The sequence below is a fragment of the Thunnus maccoyii genome, chromosome 21 (assembly GCF_910596095.1).
Source record: "Thunnus maccoyii chromosome 21, fThuMac1.1, whole genome shotgun sequence".
In the NCBI taxonomy this organism is placed as follows: Eukaryota; Metazoa; Chordata; class Actinopteri; order Scombriformes; family Scombridae; genus Thunnus; species Thunnus maccoyii.
In genome coordinates, this window is record NC_056553.1 from 26,030,859 (window position 1) to 26,048,579 (window position 17,721).

At 38.0% G+C, this 17,721-nt stretch overlaps 1 protein-coding gene across 1 annotated transcript in view; it reads right to left on the bottom strand.

The window, feature by feature from the left end:
• Positions 1–4,114: 4,114 nt before the first annotated feature.
• The window catches only part of plppr5b (phospholipid phosphatase related 5b), a 173,678-nt gene continuing 160,071 nt past the window's right edge, over positions 4,115–17,721 (bottom strand). The window contains exon 8 of the mRNA XM_042399259.1: positions 4,115–9,871. Within this exon, the coding sequence (XP_042255193.1) occupies positions 9,842–9,871 (30 nt within the window). The 3' untranslated portion in view covers positions 4,115–9,841. The remainder of the gene's footprint in view (positions 9,872–17,721) is intronic.

Here is a 17,721-nt window from a genome sequence, read left to right on the forward strand (position 1 = left end):
CGACATTATAGTGAGTTAAAGACCATCTATTAATTGTTTGCTTATAAATGCTACATAGAGGAACTTAAAGTAAAGTGTTAACTTTTATTCTTATCTGTCTGTTTATTACTACATTGTGTTTGAATTTTCATTATATTTGTTCTTCCATTCTCAGCTTTTCTTTGCTGTGATTTTGTTAACACTGGCACAAGCTAAAGCTCTAATAATATTTGTGATCATGACTGTGTTGATCAGCGTGTAGGAAGAGAACCCCTTGAGCACATGTGGAGTATGTAGTCCTTCTATCTCCAGCCGTTTCATGTTCTATGTTTAATGTCAGTGTCTCTGCTTTCCCTTTGACATTAAGGAAGAGAATACTGAAGTCAGACTGTGTGCTATCCCTTGGAAACAGTGAAGTGCAGTCTAAACTGGCTTTCATGTATCTTTGATGTATCATTGATGTTACTTGATATTTATTTCATCAAAAAATGCAAATTATGTCTGAATTTTTATTTTGACAGGCACCTGTGTGACATTTACACTACATAGATTATTGCTATGTTCCAACATAAAACTAATTTTTCACAATGATGTCAGTACAGTGTCACTCTGATATTGACATGGATTATGATACCTGCCCTGTCTGAACAATTTAGCTTTTTTTTGACATAGATGGCCTCCTTCACCATCTACGTGAAGGAGGTCTACGACACCACTTATCCCCCACCTACAGTGCTGTACCTTAATCCCTTCCCAGAAGACTTAACAACCATCCATCAGGAGCTCTTTCAAACATCTGTTCTCCCTATCCAAAATAAGCAAATATGTCCCAGAAAGAGTGTCCCTTATCTTTCATACATATATATATATATATATATATATATATATATATATATATATATATATACATATATACATAAATAGATAGATAGATAGATAGATAGACAGATAGATACTGTATTTTTTCTAATAGTGGCCTGTATTCAATTAAAAGCCAGGTCTCCAATAATGGCCGGGGGTTTGGTCGACACAATCAAATATAGGCCGGTAGGCTGGGAAAAAACAAGGGTGGATTGAGGCAGTATTCAGACCAAATCAGGTGTTGCAGCACATTGCCGCGGGGTTGCACTGTGGTGTGTGGGCATGTTTATTTGTGCTCTAGAACGTAACTGCTGTGAAACAATCAGATAATACTAGTTTATGGATCTGATTCACCGGTTCCCCTATCTTCATTCACTCTCTAGCTCACTGGAAATAAAAATGAAATGTTTGTGTAATGTTTCACAATAACGGTCAGGGAATTAAGGCATTATGTCCATGGGCTTTTAATTTTATTAATAGCATAATGCAGTAACAAAAAATGAACAGAGCAAATGGAAGCAGATCAGAAAACAAGGAGGCTTTGTACTAAAATATGAGCAAATATACTTATCAAATAGAGGGAATTAGAAATAAAGGCCTCTCTCTAATATAAGCCTGCGTCCAGTAAAGGCCTGGTACCCTCTGCAGTTGAGGTAAATAAAGGCCTCAGCTAGTATTAGAGGAAATATGGTAGATAGATGGATAGATAGAAAAGAGCAAAACTCAAGAGAACCTTTGTGAACTCACCCCTGACATATTATTAGTGTCATATCCATACAATTTACTCCTCAGAGAAATTATCCTCTACATGACAATTCAAAGCTAATTAATATCCACGATACCATACTGGGTTTAACTGAGAGTGTACTGTATAAAGCACACTGTACTGTATAAAGACGGGAACACAGAGAAAGACAGAAGAAGTGCTGCATAGAGCACTGTAGATTACATCAACCAATATAAAGGACATGGACTTTGTTGTACTGTCAGGTTTCTCCCAAGAACTAAGATTCCAAAAATGTCCCTGCTTTATCACCTCGTTAGACAGCTTACTGTGTGCAATACCAGCAAGTATACATTTTATACAGCAACATTTTTTGCTTTATACATGCATTCAAAAATTTCCTAGGGGACGGGCTGAGTGCTCTCTGATATGTCCCAACTCAAAGGTTTCTCCTGGGGGAAAAAGCTGTCTCAGACTCACTGGGAGGAGTGCTGCAAGACATGGAAATGTACTGTTTTTCAATCCTATCTTTGTGTCAGATTGACAGATACAAATGTTACCAAAGCACCCATCCATCACAAAACACCAGCTGTGTGTTCATTTGCCCTTTTTCAGGACAAATGGGTCAGAGACCTTACTGTGTGGTAAGTAAGTGTCTTACAGCAGGGGAAGACAGTATTTTAAAGTTCCAGTGAACCTCATCATCAAAATGTTTCTTCAGGATAAAATATGTGATAGTGTTGTTGGGAGTTCATGAAAAACTAAACCTAAAAACAAAAACTTCTCCTGACTAATTTCTACCACCTCTTTCCAGGTCTTCAAGTTGTAAAACATTCCAAAACTGAACATTTTCAACTTTCCCACACTGTCAGAGCTTGTCTTATTAACAAACTTCCTTAAACTAACTTAATTTCTGACTTCTATAAACCAATCACTTGATGGACACTGACTCTGAAATGTTGTTGCTGAATCTGATTCTGTTTGTCAGACTGAGTAGAATTAACCCTCCACCTCTCTCATCTCCACTGTCATCCTCAGATTGTCCCAGAGGTTTGGTTGGGGAGCTTCTGTCTTTACTCATAATCTTATTCTCCTCAGATTGTTCTGTCCTTTTTTCATCACTTTGGTCCACACTTGGAGGATTGTCGTGAAATTTGATACAAGCGTTTATGGGCCCCAGTGGATGAATCCTACTGATTGGTGATCCTGTAACTTTTTGGCAGTGTGAAATATCTCAGCAACTATTGGAAGGATGTATGGCTGTAGTATTCCTGTAAATTTAGTTACAACAATTTATACAGCTGCAAAATTCTCATGTTTACACTGTGATGAACTTTAAGCTGTGGTGCAGGCTGTTTCTGTACAACAAGCGTATCGTCAAGAGTGTTTAACTGTTTTTGATATATGCATTGATACTTTTTAATGGGAACATGAACTTTGCAACCCTGTTTTCTAGAAAGTATGTTCATATACTTTATTGTTCTCCCAATTATGTTGCATTGACATATGTAACCGCTGCCTGTATTAGATTCACAGGTTACCATTTTTTGAATGAATGAAGCATTACATTAATATATCACGCTGAAGTTGGAGGGAGGAGGTAAAGATGGACGGGGAATGTACAAGATGCAGGACTCCGACACCAGAGACTCTAGGTTCACATCCTGAGTCCTGTGTGTGTTCAGGTTTAGGCAGCAAAACCACTTTGGTTCAGGTTAGTGAAAGATCGTCGTTTCACTTAAATGTTAATAAACATATTGTGCTGCCAGTGCCTAAACACAACCATAAACCATAACCATAACCACAACCATAAAAAGTACTGCTGTAGTTACTACTAGTGGATATTGTGCTGCAAAAGATATTTTGGTGGGAAACCCCCCCCCCCAAAACAACTAGGTACACTGTCTCTGAATATTTCACTCATACATTCAGTATCAATATTTGTGCCACTTGCAAAATACATTAATTAACATTTTCTCATTATGTTGAGAGAAAATGTTATTAAGCAGCATTATGTTTCTAGCAAAACATATTTGCTGTTGCAATGTAGTTGTATATGAACATTATTTCTAGGAGACAGGGTTGCTAAATAATATGATTTATTGCATCATGACTTTGAATTATGAGCCACTTCAGTGCTAAACTGAGCACTTAGTTTCAGAGTTCATTCAACTGGTCCCAGTCTAGCCCCTGTGGTTTACATAGACCAGAACCACCACTGGCAGTTTTTGTCAACTGCTCTGAAGTTGGTTCTGTGAAGCCAAGAATGAACTGTAAAGCTAAATTAAATAAAGACTCAGATTCTCCCCAAACATTTTTGCCACAGAAGAACCACAGAAATAAAAACGACCATAGGCTACAATGCAAAATACTATTCTGAGGAATTTGGGACTCAGAAAAGACAAGTGCTGAGGAGGTTGACTTCAGACAAAATTGAAGCAGTGGGAGGTGAAATGCAACATGATTATTATTTGAATATTTCTAAATGAATGAAGTGCAGAACACATAATTCATGTTTGATTCCCTTCAATGTTTTTTTTATTCAAAGGCTGTAAATTTCTTATTTTCTACAGTGTAAAAGGTCACAATTTAAACTCAGGTTGAAAAGAAAAGACATTTTAAAAATAAATATGAATAATACAAAAAGAACTGGTTTAGAAGAAGAGCAACAACATCCATACAAAATGACCCACTAGAAGCAAACAAATCACATGACAGTGTGGGGGAAGGTAAAAACCACATGTTTAGAAACATTTGTAACTTATGTCTAAAACCTCAGAAGGAGCTTGACTGAGGAATGATATGAAATACAGAGCTGAGTAAGAAACATAATGTAATATTAACATAACAAACATGAATATCACTATTCACAAAACAGAGTATAAAATGTAGCTGTAATTCTGAACAATAACATGAAGTATACCTCATTTAGTAAAATGACATGAAGAAGCAATAACATTATCTGGAGGAGAAAAGAAACATTTATCGTGAACACTCACACAGTACACAGTCATAAGAAAATAGACTGCAGTAATGTAGAATATGACCAAAAGGATATATATATATACTTTAAACATATACATTTTTACAATTCTCTTTTCCTTTAAATATGCTAGGATAGCGTAGTAGCTCTTGCAATGCACATTTGAGCAGATTTCATCTTTTAGAGTCCTGAATATTCATATGATGTTTGTTTTCAAGCTGCAGCGACACAGGTGGCCATTTCATTAGCAATGAGAAGAGTTACAGCTTGATTTAAAGTGCTGCTATTTGCGTGTTCCTGCCTGGAGTCCTTATTCATAAGTGCTTCAGTGATTATTACAAAAATAGAGATTTGAAGGGGCAAAAGAATTAGACCTTCAATGTTTTCTTATCCTCTGTCGTAATGGGAAAGAAAGCCCGACGTGTTATAGTAATGTGATAGTTATTGCTACGAAGGAGAATGACTTCAGGGAGTGACGTGGCATGGCACTTTGACTTGGATACACTGCAAATATACGTGTCACTTTATCGCCAACATTAAGAGAAGTAACTGCTTAAAACTATTTTATAACAGTTCAATCAAAGGACAGAAAGGTATTCACTTGATGAATCAGTTAAAGCTGCATTCATCCATTTTTTTCACTAGGGGGCAGAAAAACATCAAAACAACCTAAAAGACACACACGCACACACACACACATCACTGGCTAAAATGTTAGCAACCTTTACGTACTTGAGAAAGTATCTGGCTCTGTAGTGGCTAAATGCTCCACTATTGTTTACCAGCTAGTCACTAACTTTGTGTGCTGGCCAGGTAATCCTAGTTTGTATATTCCAGTCACAGAGCTAAGTATCAGTTTTTCTGAAAAATAAACACAGCGAACTTCGTAAAGTCCGAAATAAACTTTTTAAAACTTTGTAAAAGCCCAAGACAATTTTCCAATCTGGTGGGCAATAAAGATGCATTGTGTTCTATTCTACAAGGTGGATTAAAATCACTTTTCTTAAGGTATCTTCAAAGACTCCTCTGACCATCTGGATGAAGAAATATTCTGTCTGTTGTACAATATAAGATAAAAAAAATGAACCAGTTTCCCAAGCTGCAACTCTGTTTCCTATCCAGACAGCCTGAAATGACATACAGTATGTTCTTGCTCATTTTGTACGACAAGAAAAATTCTCAATTTTGGATGAAAACATAAAATAATGAAAGTATCATAGACAAATATAAATGATAATTAAATTTGCCGTAGACAGAATTATTTTTCATTCACATGGTTAAACGAGTCTTTGATGATTCTGGAAATACCCTCAGAAAAAGTGTTGTTAAGTGACCTTCTAGGGTTTTTGAAGATTACTGGGTATTTATTTTTCAGAAAAACTGATGCTTGGCTCTGTGGCTCAAAGAGAATGTAACACATGAGAGTCACAAACTGGGGCTTCAGTGGGTTTATCAGAACTTGGAAATGGCTGCATACAGGGGTTGATCAGAGCAACTCAGACTTAAACCGTCCAGTAAAACAGATAGAACGGGTTAAAACAGGCTAAAAAGCCAAGTAGAACTGCAAAGATGGTTGATGATTGCAATGTTGAAGTCATCACATCATTGATCTTTTGATGATGAAAATACTCCTCAGCTGCAGCCACTGGGAATACAGCATACACAGAAAAACAGACAGCTATCATGGCTGCTCTGGTATCTTTGTAGTCTTCAAAATCACTATGTTGACAGTTTGACAGCTAGTGCTTCAGAATGCCATTCCACCAGATTTCACTGGATGGGGCATTGCCGTTTACCGTATTACCATTTAAAATGAGTATAGTTCCTGTAATAAATTCAAATGAACATCTTGTAATCCTTGTTTAAATGGTTTAAAAGAAACACTCCAACATGTTGGGTAATATATTTGCTGCCCTATAATCTCTGTGTATCCCGTACACAGACTTCCTACTTCCATCAAAGGAGAACAAATGTAGCTGCAAATGTCTAAAAATGATCCAAATTTACATCAACATGACAAAGATCTCTAGTGGCTGTTTGACTCATGACTGTTGTCTGTTAGATGTAAAAGTCAAAGTAGCATGATATTGTTATTAGCACCACAAACCCGGTGAACTTTAACCCTAACCAAATAGTTTTTTGGCCTAAACTGAACAAATCCTGGCAGTGGCTGAGAAGATCAGAAATGGTCATATGAATCATTTTTGTAAAGGTGACTTTTGGTAGGCACTGACAAACAATGTCCTGTCAACAGGGGCATCGGGCATTGTGAGGAAATGCATTTGATTTAGTTTGGAGGACAGGTGAGGTTGGAGCTCTTTCATAAGACAGTTTTTCTCTTTTGTTGGAGCTAGGCTAGCATTTCCCCTCTGCCTCCAGTCTTTGTGCTCAGCTAGGCTACACACATCTTCGCCTGCCTCTGAACTGGACACACAGCAATGACCATTTTCTCAACTGGGGATGACAGACAAGAGAAAGATTTCCTAACATGCTGGAATGTTCCTTTAAGTCCTTTAAGTGTGAGGGTTAAAAAGCACTTGACACTAAAACTCTCCAATCACATCCAGGATAGTCTTCTCACTGACAGCTAGTATAATAGCAATTTGACTGATTGACTGGTATTACAACAAACTGCATTTATCTATGTGAGAGGTCCTGACTATGTGGCTACAAAAACTGATTCAAGTAAAATGATCCTTTCATGTTTAATGTTACACTTAGCTGCATGATTGAAATTTTAGAGAAAGAAGAAATAGTGCAACAACAAAACTTGTAGTCTCGCCAATGATCAAAGGCGTTCATGTCCAGATTGGCCATGAGATGGAACTACAGAGACTGCATTTCCCCAGTGTGAAGGCGGCCCAGCATGTCTCCATGTCTCTTTGATACTGAAGACACAGACCATGAATAAATGCTCTCTGACAAACAAGGAGAAAAAAACAACTTCCTTTTACTGTAACATCACTGTAACTTGATTTGACATCAGATGTGAGACAATAAGAGAACTACATGTATCTGACTAATAAATGCATACAATAAAAATCTCAGTTTTGGCCTGTGAGTCAGACTGACGTTTGTATTTTTTAGCTTTCACATGACAAAAGCAAGCAAATGTCATTATCTTTGACAATGGGTTGCAGAGACAATGTGTGCTCTGTTCTCCACGTCTATTCCTCATGTACAGTGTTAGATGATTACACCTGCTACCACACACCCAGTACTTAACTACAAGGAAGGAAGAAAGAAAGAAGGGGGTGGTGATTGTCTGGTGCGGCTTAGAAACCCTTGACAGTTAGTGTATGTATGTTAGAACACACTCAGTGTAGTGTTTAATGTTTTCATTGGTTGGAGTTAGACACACACACATACACACACACACAGTCGTGTTTCTATCACTTCAGAGGACATAACATTGACTTACATTCATTTCCTGGAGACATACCCTAACCTTAACATAATCCTAAATTTACCTTGACTTTAAATAGATTTACATCCCCACAAAATGACATTTACAGTTTGAGCCTTTTACGTACACTTTTTCTAATTTGCTACTTTGACCTGGGCCCGTATTTATCAAATGATCACACTTCAAAATATTGTAAAGAGTCAACTTAAGAGTAACAGTTCTTTGCTAAAAAAAGTCAAGAATAAGATATGCATATCAACCGACCCGTCGCTACTCATAACAAAGTTAGGGAACCTTTTTGATCAGCTCTCAGCTGATCACATGATTGCTGGGAGATGTTCATCCATTTAAAGGAATCCTTACATTTCCTCGGTGCTATAAAGAAAACCAAACTGGATCATGGAAGAAACTCTGCTGCTGGTAAGTGAGATACATTAGAGAAAACATATAATACATGAAGAATCTATTCTAACACATTAACAGATGAAGAAAACAAAATCTTCACTCAGTTTTTCAGTCACATCTTGTCTGCTTTTCTTTCCTTTTTCATCAAAGTGTCTGATCTTGCAGCTGAATATCTGCTAGTTGAAACTACAGCAATATTAAACTTCATGTTTAGACTCTGGCAGCACTTGGTTAAGGTTAAAGAAATATCATGGTCTTGGTTTAATACAGAAAAGTCTGCAAATACTTGAAGTTTTTTGTTGTATATGAACATAATCATGTATACATACATGTGTGCATGCAGGTGACCTAGTCCTGACAATGGTTTCACACAATTCCAATGAACTACAGATGGCTGTAATACACCAAGGTATCCAGCAATGTGCCAACAAAAGCAGAAAAGAAGAAGACTGCAAGATTGTATCAGACAATGTCTGGACTTAATATTCCTAAATTTGTGAGTAGGAGTAAGAATGAAGGGTTTTTTGTTTTATCTTTCATCAAATTTAAAAAAAAAAAATCACTTTTTTATAGTTTGATGAATACGGGCCCAGCAGTTCTTAATTACTTCAGAATTCTGTCTCACATTGTAATACTCACAGCAGAACTCTAAGCAGAATCAATGGTTCCCAACCCATTCAGCTTAAAATGAAACACTGTCAATTACTCGTTCTTCTCTAAACTTCTCAGATTGTTTCATTTGAATCACTGTTAGGAGTCTGAACTGTCCACTATTTCACACACAGAGAGGTTAAACATTAAGATAACTTTTTTTTTTCTTCTTTCCTTTCCCATTAATAATATTATGACCTCTCAAGATTTATCATGTCCACCCTCAGGTTGGGAACCACTGCTCTAAATGTGATGGTTATGTGATAACAGCAGTAACAAAATCTGAAAGATGGAAACTGACTGTAGAAACTTCACACAGAGGCTTTTTCATCTCTCTCTCTGTTCAGACACTCACTGAACATATTGGACAGTTTTGCCTGCAGCCATCTTGTTGGAGGCCTCTTGAATATTAATAATGCTGTTTTACACACAGAATAACCAAATCATGAGAAAATGTTCCACCTAGAGAGCTGAGATGGTGCAATCCAGTTCTTCTTTCGTTCTTCTTGCAACAAGTCTGTCTCAGGCTTTGCCTTGCAACAAGTTTCATTTGGGAGGCGAGAGTCTGACAAGGATTCAGAATAAGTGCATAGATGGAGAAAGCAGAAGCAACCTGTCCCACTTAGTTACTGACTCTTCTTCCTTTATTTTTATTTTTTCCTTGAGTACAAGAAGCTGCAAATGACAACAGGGGCCTGATAAAGACAACATAGAACAACATACCGCAGACCGACACACACACAGAATGGGTTTAGCGCTGCGCTCCGGCTAATAGGATTGGACGGTGAAGAGCGTGGATGTCCAATGGGTCTGCCACACAGCTGACTCCACGTCATGTGACCTCAGCGAAGGCGATGTGATTCTGGAGGAAGGAAGGAAAAGACAACAGCTAAATCAGAACAACAGAAAAAGAAAACAGTTTGGTCTAGCGGGATACTTTTATTTGGAAGAATCCCTGAAAAATAAGTCAAACAGAACAAATATATGTATGAGGGAAGACTCCAAGTAAAATAGTCATTTATGGTAGTTTTCACTGCAGAAAACAAACAACCACATGGAAAGAGATTTCAAATCTGGGGATGTTTAAGCTAAACATCTCCACAACTTCAAAACGCACCAGAACACACAAGGATGGTTAGCAAACACCACAGCATTTAAAACCATGCCAGTAAGAAGCAGAAGCAGGGAATGCTTGTTCATGCAGACTAGAAGCTTTGATTTTCTAATCCAACCTCAGTGTGTGCTTGGCAGTGCAGCAAGAGAAGAAGAAGAGGGAGGGGTAAAGATGGTTCTTGTCCTACTGAGACTGTCCTTGTCAGTAAAAAGACAACATTTTTAAAATGCTTAAAATAACCTTTGTTTTCCTGGCAAAAGACATTTTCTGGCCTGTGAATGCTCTCCCTCAGAAGCAGTGTGATATTGTTACAGCACCACAAAACCTCTACAGAAGGAGGTCGGCGTGGATGGTTGCATGTACAATGCACTAAATTCACTGGGTTTGCATGGATACCACAGGATCTGCAGAGACACTATACCAACCTGCAATTATATCATGATTGGCATGAAGAGTCACATGTCCACCAACGCCTCTAACACTCACTTATTCACAGGTTATATCTCACCTGTTGAATCTGTTCACAAACAGGAGTTTTGAAATGAAAGTGTGTGGTTTTATGAGAACAAAACCCAAACCTGTTCACTGATATTTGGCAGCCGGAGACACTGCACTGGATGGATACAATGTTGTTTGTCAAAAAATAGTTCCAGCATGTGACTTTGCCTAAAACCACAAAGTGTCTCTTCTGTTTAAATTTCTGTCTGTGTCTGAGTTAAACTAGTGTGATACAACACTTTCATCAGGTATCATTAGGTGTTGGCAGGTGTATTTTTTACCTTTGAACAGAGCAAAGCTAGCTGTTGGAATCAATCTCACTCTCAATAAGAAAGCAAACCAGCATTTTTCTAACATGTTGAACTATTACTTTAAAAGCCCATCCAGCAGTCTGTTGAGGTTGCCAGTTCAAACCACTTATTTGGCTCCCTGAGTATTTAAGTAGCCTTCCAGTTATTATCCAATGTAACGAGGATTAATGGAATGACATAATATTCAGTATCAGGCTGATAACACACTATAGTTCATTATGGATGTTTAATGATAAGCCAGTTTCATAAAACCATTCTATTTGCCAGATGTTACTGTACAGCATGTGTGTACATTGTATGTCAGAATTCTAAAAAGCTGATATGGATCTGTTCCCCCTCTACAGTTTTCATTTGACTAAGGAGAGATATTAGCATTTATATTGGCGGAAGGCAGTTTCCTCCTGTTGTGTTTCTAATAGAAGATGCAATAACTCATCGTCCAAAATGTGATTTCCTCTTGGGTGTTTTATTAAAGCTAAAGAGAAACTGTACAATTTGCCACAAAGCAGATTTAGCACAACAATCTAATCAAATCATTAATGTAGCTCGTTTCACTCATTATCTTTCAGGGAAATCATACTTAGCCAGTGATAAATGTATGTCTATGGCGTCTTCCAGCTAGGTTCAGCACGTGGTGGTTAGAGGCAGCAGAGACATAAAGTCATAGCATTCCACTCCTCCAAAGAAAATAATGAAATAAAACCATGGGATTCATTTTTTTGCTGCTCAAAGGTTTCTTCCTGCCCTGGCATTTTGTTCACTGTGGCTTGTTTAGCTTCCAGGCATCTTTAGGCTGTGCTATTTTTAGAGCAGGCAATTTTCCACCAAGCCAGTCGTACCCGGGGTGAGAGAGGGAGATTTTCTGCTCTTTGTCAGACAACCAAGCGCACGCTCTCACAGCAGGAAGCTGAGAATTGAATCATCAGATAGGAGCTGTGTGTTTTTTACGTTTTGCGGCTAAATATCTCGTTATAGGAAGAGAAAAGAATACCCAGCAGGCTTGAGTAAATATAAACACAGCACTGTTGGTCTGGTATTATGCACACAGAATATGTAAAAATAGAGATTTCAGTCAGATGCAAAGAGAAAGGAGGAAAAGCACTTCAACCACACATGCCAAATACTCTGGACAGTGTTAAAGTCGCCTGAGTCAACCTCATCCTGTCTTTGGCTTCACTGGATACGAACTACTTTGGTCACTGAGAACTAGGATGGCTACCAGCTCAGCAGATGGGTAGTCAGTAGGTCAAAGGACTGGGGTTTGACCAACATAGATTTGTTAAAGGAACATACCACTTTATTACACCTTGGGTCTTATTGTTGTAGTTTTGTCCATCAACAAGTTTGTTTCTGAGATATGAGAACACGGTGACCTCATCTCGAAGTCCAACCAGTCAGAAGCAGCTGGAAGAAATTTATTTGGAGGTGATAGTGTTATGTGATATTTATATGCATGCTTCATCATACAATTCAGCCATTAGATGTTTTATCCCATACTGCTCTGAGAATCAGAACAGGTAATACCTTCAGGACTCATCATCATTGTGACTTGGACAGGAGTGTACTGCAGGTTAGCTCTGTCCATGAGAACAAACTGCATCAACTATTTGTGAAGGCCTTCAAGAAAAACAGACTGTACCAAACTGGAGGTTTGTTTCCAACTTGTCTGATAGTCATGGTTCTTGAACCTTCTGACTTTTACTTTTTTTTTTTTCCAGTGATGTCATCTTGTTCTGAGAACTCAGCAATTAACTTGGTTAATATTATATTATTATTCCTGATGGAAATTATCCAAAACTACAAAAAATATGACGCAAGTTTTAATGAACCAGAATCATCCTTGAGTCGAAACCAATGGCTGATATTTTGTATGTTATGAGTATTTAGAGTCTGTGTTGATTACTGTTGCCAGGTAAAAAAGCCTGAGACAACTGAATGAGATGGGGATAACATAAGCTGACATCAACCTCTCCTCAAATGTATTGATTATACTCATTTGGCCCACACAGATGACAGTTCAGAGAGAATCTCTCTGTTGGGCTCCTATCTGTTGCCAGAATGCAATGCAGTTCTACAGTCACAGGCGTAACCTGCTAATGGAGTGCCATTGGCTGAGACACTAACTCACTGTATTTACTGTATCAATCAGAATGAACATTCTCCTCTGACAGAGCCAAAAGTGATTTAGAACCAGTCTCTTCTTTCTTAAACATCCTCCATCACGCTCAGAGTGAAATAGCTGCCATACTTTCAGCAGTCAACACCTATTTCTCCATCACCTACAGTCACACACACACAGTTGTCTCTGCTGCAGCAATCAATCAGTAATGACAAATCTGTCTCATCTGATGCTTGTACATTTTCCTCATCCTTTTTTCTCATAGCAACCTGTTATTAGGGCTGAACAATTTTGCTGAAAAAATCAAATTGTAATTTTTCTGACCAATAATTTTGATTGGGATTAAAATTGCAACTATTTTAAAATCCAGATCTGTATCTGTTGTCTGCTGTGGATTTTGTAACCCATCTGTTACATTGGAATCACATCAGGAAGTGATCTCTTCACATCTCATATGAACAGGAGGAATGATTACAGCCACCAAAAAGTTGTTCAATATACAGATGGACGTGTAGATATTGTCTAAAGACAGACTTGAAATAATGTCAACCTATCCTTTAGCCTAGTTGCTATTCTAACACAGCAGACATACAGCATTAATGACTGTTCAGCTTCAGTTTGGCATCCATGGTAACCAACATGAGTTGTAATGTCAGATCACTGAGGTTCAGTGCCTGCTCTATGTATTCATACACTGAGAGTGACTATTTGTGGATCATATCACCTCAGAGGCACATACATAGAAAAAAAAATATCAGTGTTCTTACTGTTGATGTTGTTGTTTATGAATTCATGTTCATTGCCGTTTTAAATTTTAAACACTTACCCTAGGATGATGATGTGGGAACTAGGAAAACTTGGAAAAGGACCTGTTATTGATTACAACACAGCTTTCTGAGGCACTGGGAGTGAACATGTCTTGTTTGTATGTATTATCATCTACCATGTAGTTCATAATCCTCTGAGTCCCCTGAATCTGAGTATTTATCTCATACAGTTCCAACACTGTATCACCATTCGCTGCTCTAATGACAGCATGTGTCTAAGAAGAACGCGGTATTCTAAAACACAACCGCTATAAGACCTGCTCATCAAGGCTCCTTGTCTCTCATCACACATACAGTGACACGGATGAATGGGAATAACCATAATGCCATGCCACTGAACACGTTCAAACTTAACTCTAACACACAGGGCAAATGAGAAACAGCAGATTCACTAGTTCATACATGTAGCAGCAGTAGGTGTGCAATGTTGATTAAATAATGTATCTTGCACATTGAAATAAGAAGTGTAGCTACTAAATCTGGCACACCTTATTTTTCATGAGCTACTTGATTGAAATACTTAAGGTCCTGGTTCAAAATTATTAAATTAAATAATCAAATTATTCTTACGATATGAATGAACTGTGAGGATGAGACTCCTGTTGACTGAAAGAGAAGATGTCTCACTCTGTTGGTGTTGTAGGAACTACAGAAACGCTCATTCTGATTGTACAGTGGCGTTACAGAGTGGAGCTTCTTTCCTCACAAATGATCTTTGGTTGAGTACAGACACAAACTGACAACAGAAAAGTTTCATGTTGGCCTGTCATCCAGCTACTCACTGCATTGACATTACAGTAGAGAAAGGAGCATTTAATCTGGTTTATTTATCTGATACATATCCTTAGGATTGGCTCTGGATATCCCTACAGAAGAGTCTGTTTGTTTTCCATTTCCAACAAACAGTTAATGTTATTTTCTTTTAACCATGACCAGGATCTCTCTCTCTTACCTTAACCAAGTAATGTTTGTGCCTAAATTAACCAAGCCTTTACCACTGGGGTGGCAGATCCGGTAACAGTCTTATGAATCATTTTTGTAACAGTGATTTGTAAAGTTTTGGAAGGTACTGAGTGTCCTGTCCTGCTGAAAGGGGCTCTATCAGAAAATGCGAGCATGGAACTGGATGGAAATGCACCTAATGTGAAAAGAAAAGCAGAACCTATTAGAATTATTATGTATTTCATTTATTTCATGAGTCTTGGCGCAAGTCTTGTAAAGGGTCTGCTGACATATGATTACCTAACACAGGACAGAGGCTGGACCAGATTGACAGCACAGTATCAGCCAGTCACATCTCTCTAAACTGAAATGTAAAATATAAAGACAGGTCAAGATGTGTCCAGAGATTTGGCAGAGATGAGGTATCAAACCACTTCATAGTTTGTTTGCCTTTTGTTTCTCAGACGTTGGAACCAGTTGAGACTCTGCAGCCAGTGCAGGAAGGCCTGGAGGCGCTCCTTAATGTAGCAAGACTCTTCATCTTCATCATCCGTCTCCTACAGCAGCAACATATGTGTATTTGTGTGTATGTGTGTGTGTGTTGTGTGTGCAAATGGTTAATATCCAGCATTATCATTTTGGCACCCATACTAGTCTAGTCTATGTGGCTATTTTAAAAATGAGAGCAGAAATAGCAAAGACGGTAACATTTAAGTTTGTGAATATTCATATAACTGAGATAATTCAGTCCAGTTCACTGAATGCTGTTATGCAGGTTTTTTCCTGGGAAAAATCCGGTGGCACACAGGAAGTTTAGAATCAACAGAACAGTAGTGGTATAGTGTGCTCGGTGATGTAGTAAGAGCTAACATTGGCCTTCAGTTGGTAATCACGATAGTACACGAGCTTCAACATGTCATTTGTAATTTTAGAAATATATGAACTTATTGTCACGGTCACAGACTGACATTTGACCTACTGATTAAGCCAAACATCTTATCTAATACAAGCCTATCAGAAGGCAGATGCTAGGAGATAAGAGAGAGAGAGAGAGGAGGGGAAGGAAAGATGAACGCAAGAAAGCTGGTATGCTGCCTATAATAGTGAGAAACTCTTTTGTTGGGACTGTGATGAACACTGAATGATAATCCTCATACTTGAAATAGTTTGGCTGAGTTTCTGTTGTTCACCAAGGCCTGTTAGCAGCTGATAAAGTCATAAAGCTTAGTGATGATTAATTCACTTAGACGTAACAATAAATCACTTTCACTAGTACTGCCTGTGCACATAAAGCACCTGGTAATAATATGTGAGGTTCTGTCTGCATATCTTGTCTGGATCAGGTAAAACACCAGTTAATGCAGGAGTTAACTCATGCAGAACATCTTGTAATCAGAAACCAGTCTGACTGGACCAGACCACATCTGCAAGTGGTCTGGCTGCCATTGGGATCAGATCTCACGCAGGTGTAAATGACATTTGTACAGTTTAACCATATTCTTAAGAGAAAAAAAACACCCAGTTGAGTTTAAAGGTCATCTGACTCCACCATCTTCCTGCTATCTCAATCTGCCTGTCAAAAAGCTACAGAGCAGCTCTTCCCCTGCAAAGGGAAAGTAACAACGGCTAAAACTCCACAGTGCACGGACCACAGCAAGATGAGGGTCATGTGACTGATGTGCTGAGGGTAGCAAAGCTATATAAAACTATTGCACGCAAGCTTCTGTGCTGGCTATGGTTACTTCCATTTTAAATAATTTTAGCAAAAAAGTAGCTTTCATCATAGCACTCCCTTGAGAGTATCCCTCATTACTGCCCTTGACGTGATTGGCACCATGTTTGCTGACAAATCTGCCAGCTCTGCCCACCGAAATTTGCATATTGAGATCTGATCACAATATGGACAGAATGAAGATAACATGAACGCTTATAAATAACAGGTAAAAATGTCATTTTCCAGGTAACATCCAGAAACAGATCAGGTGGAAATGGAGTCATAATGCAATCAGTCTGATACTCTATACAGAGTTAAACCAATATATGGGTATTTTTTTTAACATACAGTATATCTAACAACTACAGGCCATCATCATGTTGGCCAGTCATTCATACCCACTTTTGATATGATGGAAGGATTTTCTGTGAAGGATTTCTTTGTGTAATCAAAATTAAATCATTAAATTGTGAGTGAGGTTAAGGTTTGGTAAATAAAGCACTATGTATTGGAGAAGAGTTGTGTTTTATTTTTTAAATTACAGCTGCGACTAGCAGCTGTTTCCATTCTTTTTTTAAATTATTTTTTGAACTATTTGGTTACGATACATGTCTATAAAAATTTAAATTTATATAACAATTTCCTGGAGCTCAAAGTGGTGTTATAAAATGACTGATTATTATTTAATATTTACAATAATATGAAAAAGAGAAGAGCAAATTCCCACACTGATGATGCTGAAACAGCCACATGGTCAGTATTTTTATTGATTTAATCAAAAATGTAATTGTCTAATTATTAATCTAATTGTCAGTCAGCAGAATGATGAATCAAAGTAGTTCTTGTAGCACTAGATTGACGTATATATATATGATTTTACTCAACAGATAAAACCACCTGCATTATACAATGCACTGTGCTGGAATACTGACGACAGCGTCATGTGTCATACTCTGCTGAGTGTATCTGACATTTGTCACTTCACATTTAACTTAACTTAACCTTTCCAGGTGCGCTGCCAAATCATCAAACGTCAGTAGTTTGGGTTTCAGTGGAAATCATTGTAAGAAGTCACAGGGAGCACAGACATCATGGCCAGGGGGAGCAGGGCTCATGTCCTGAGTCTCACATGTTAAGTTTAGGATACTAAAACTCTTGATGATGGTTCTAGTTTATTAAAAAATCAC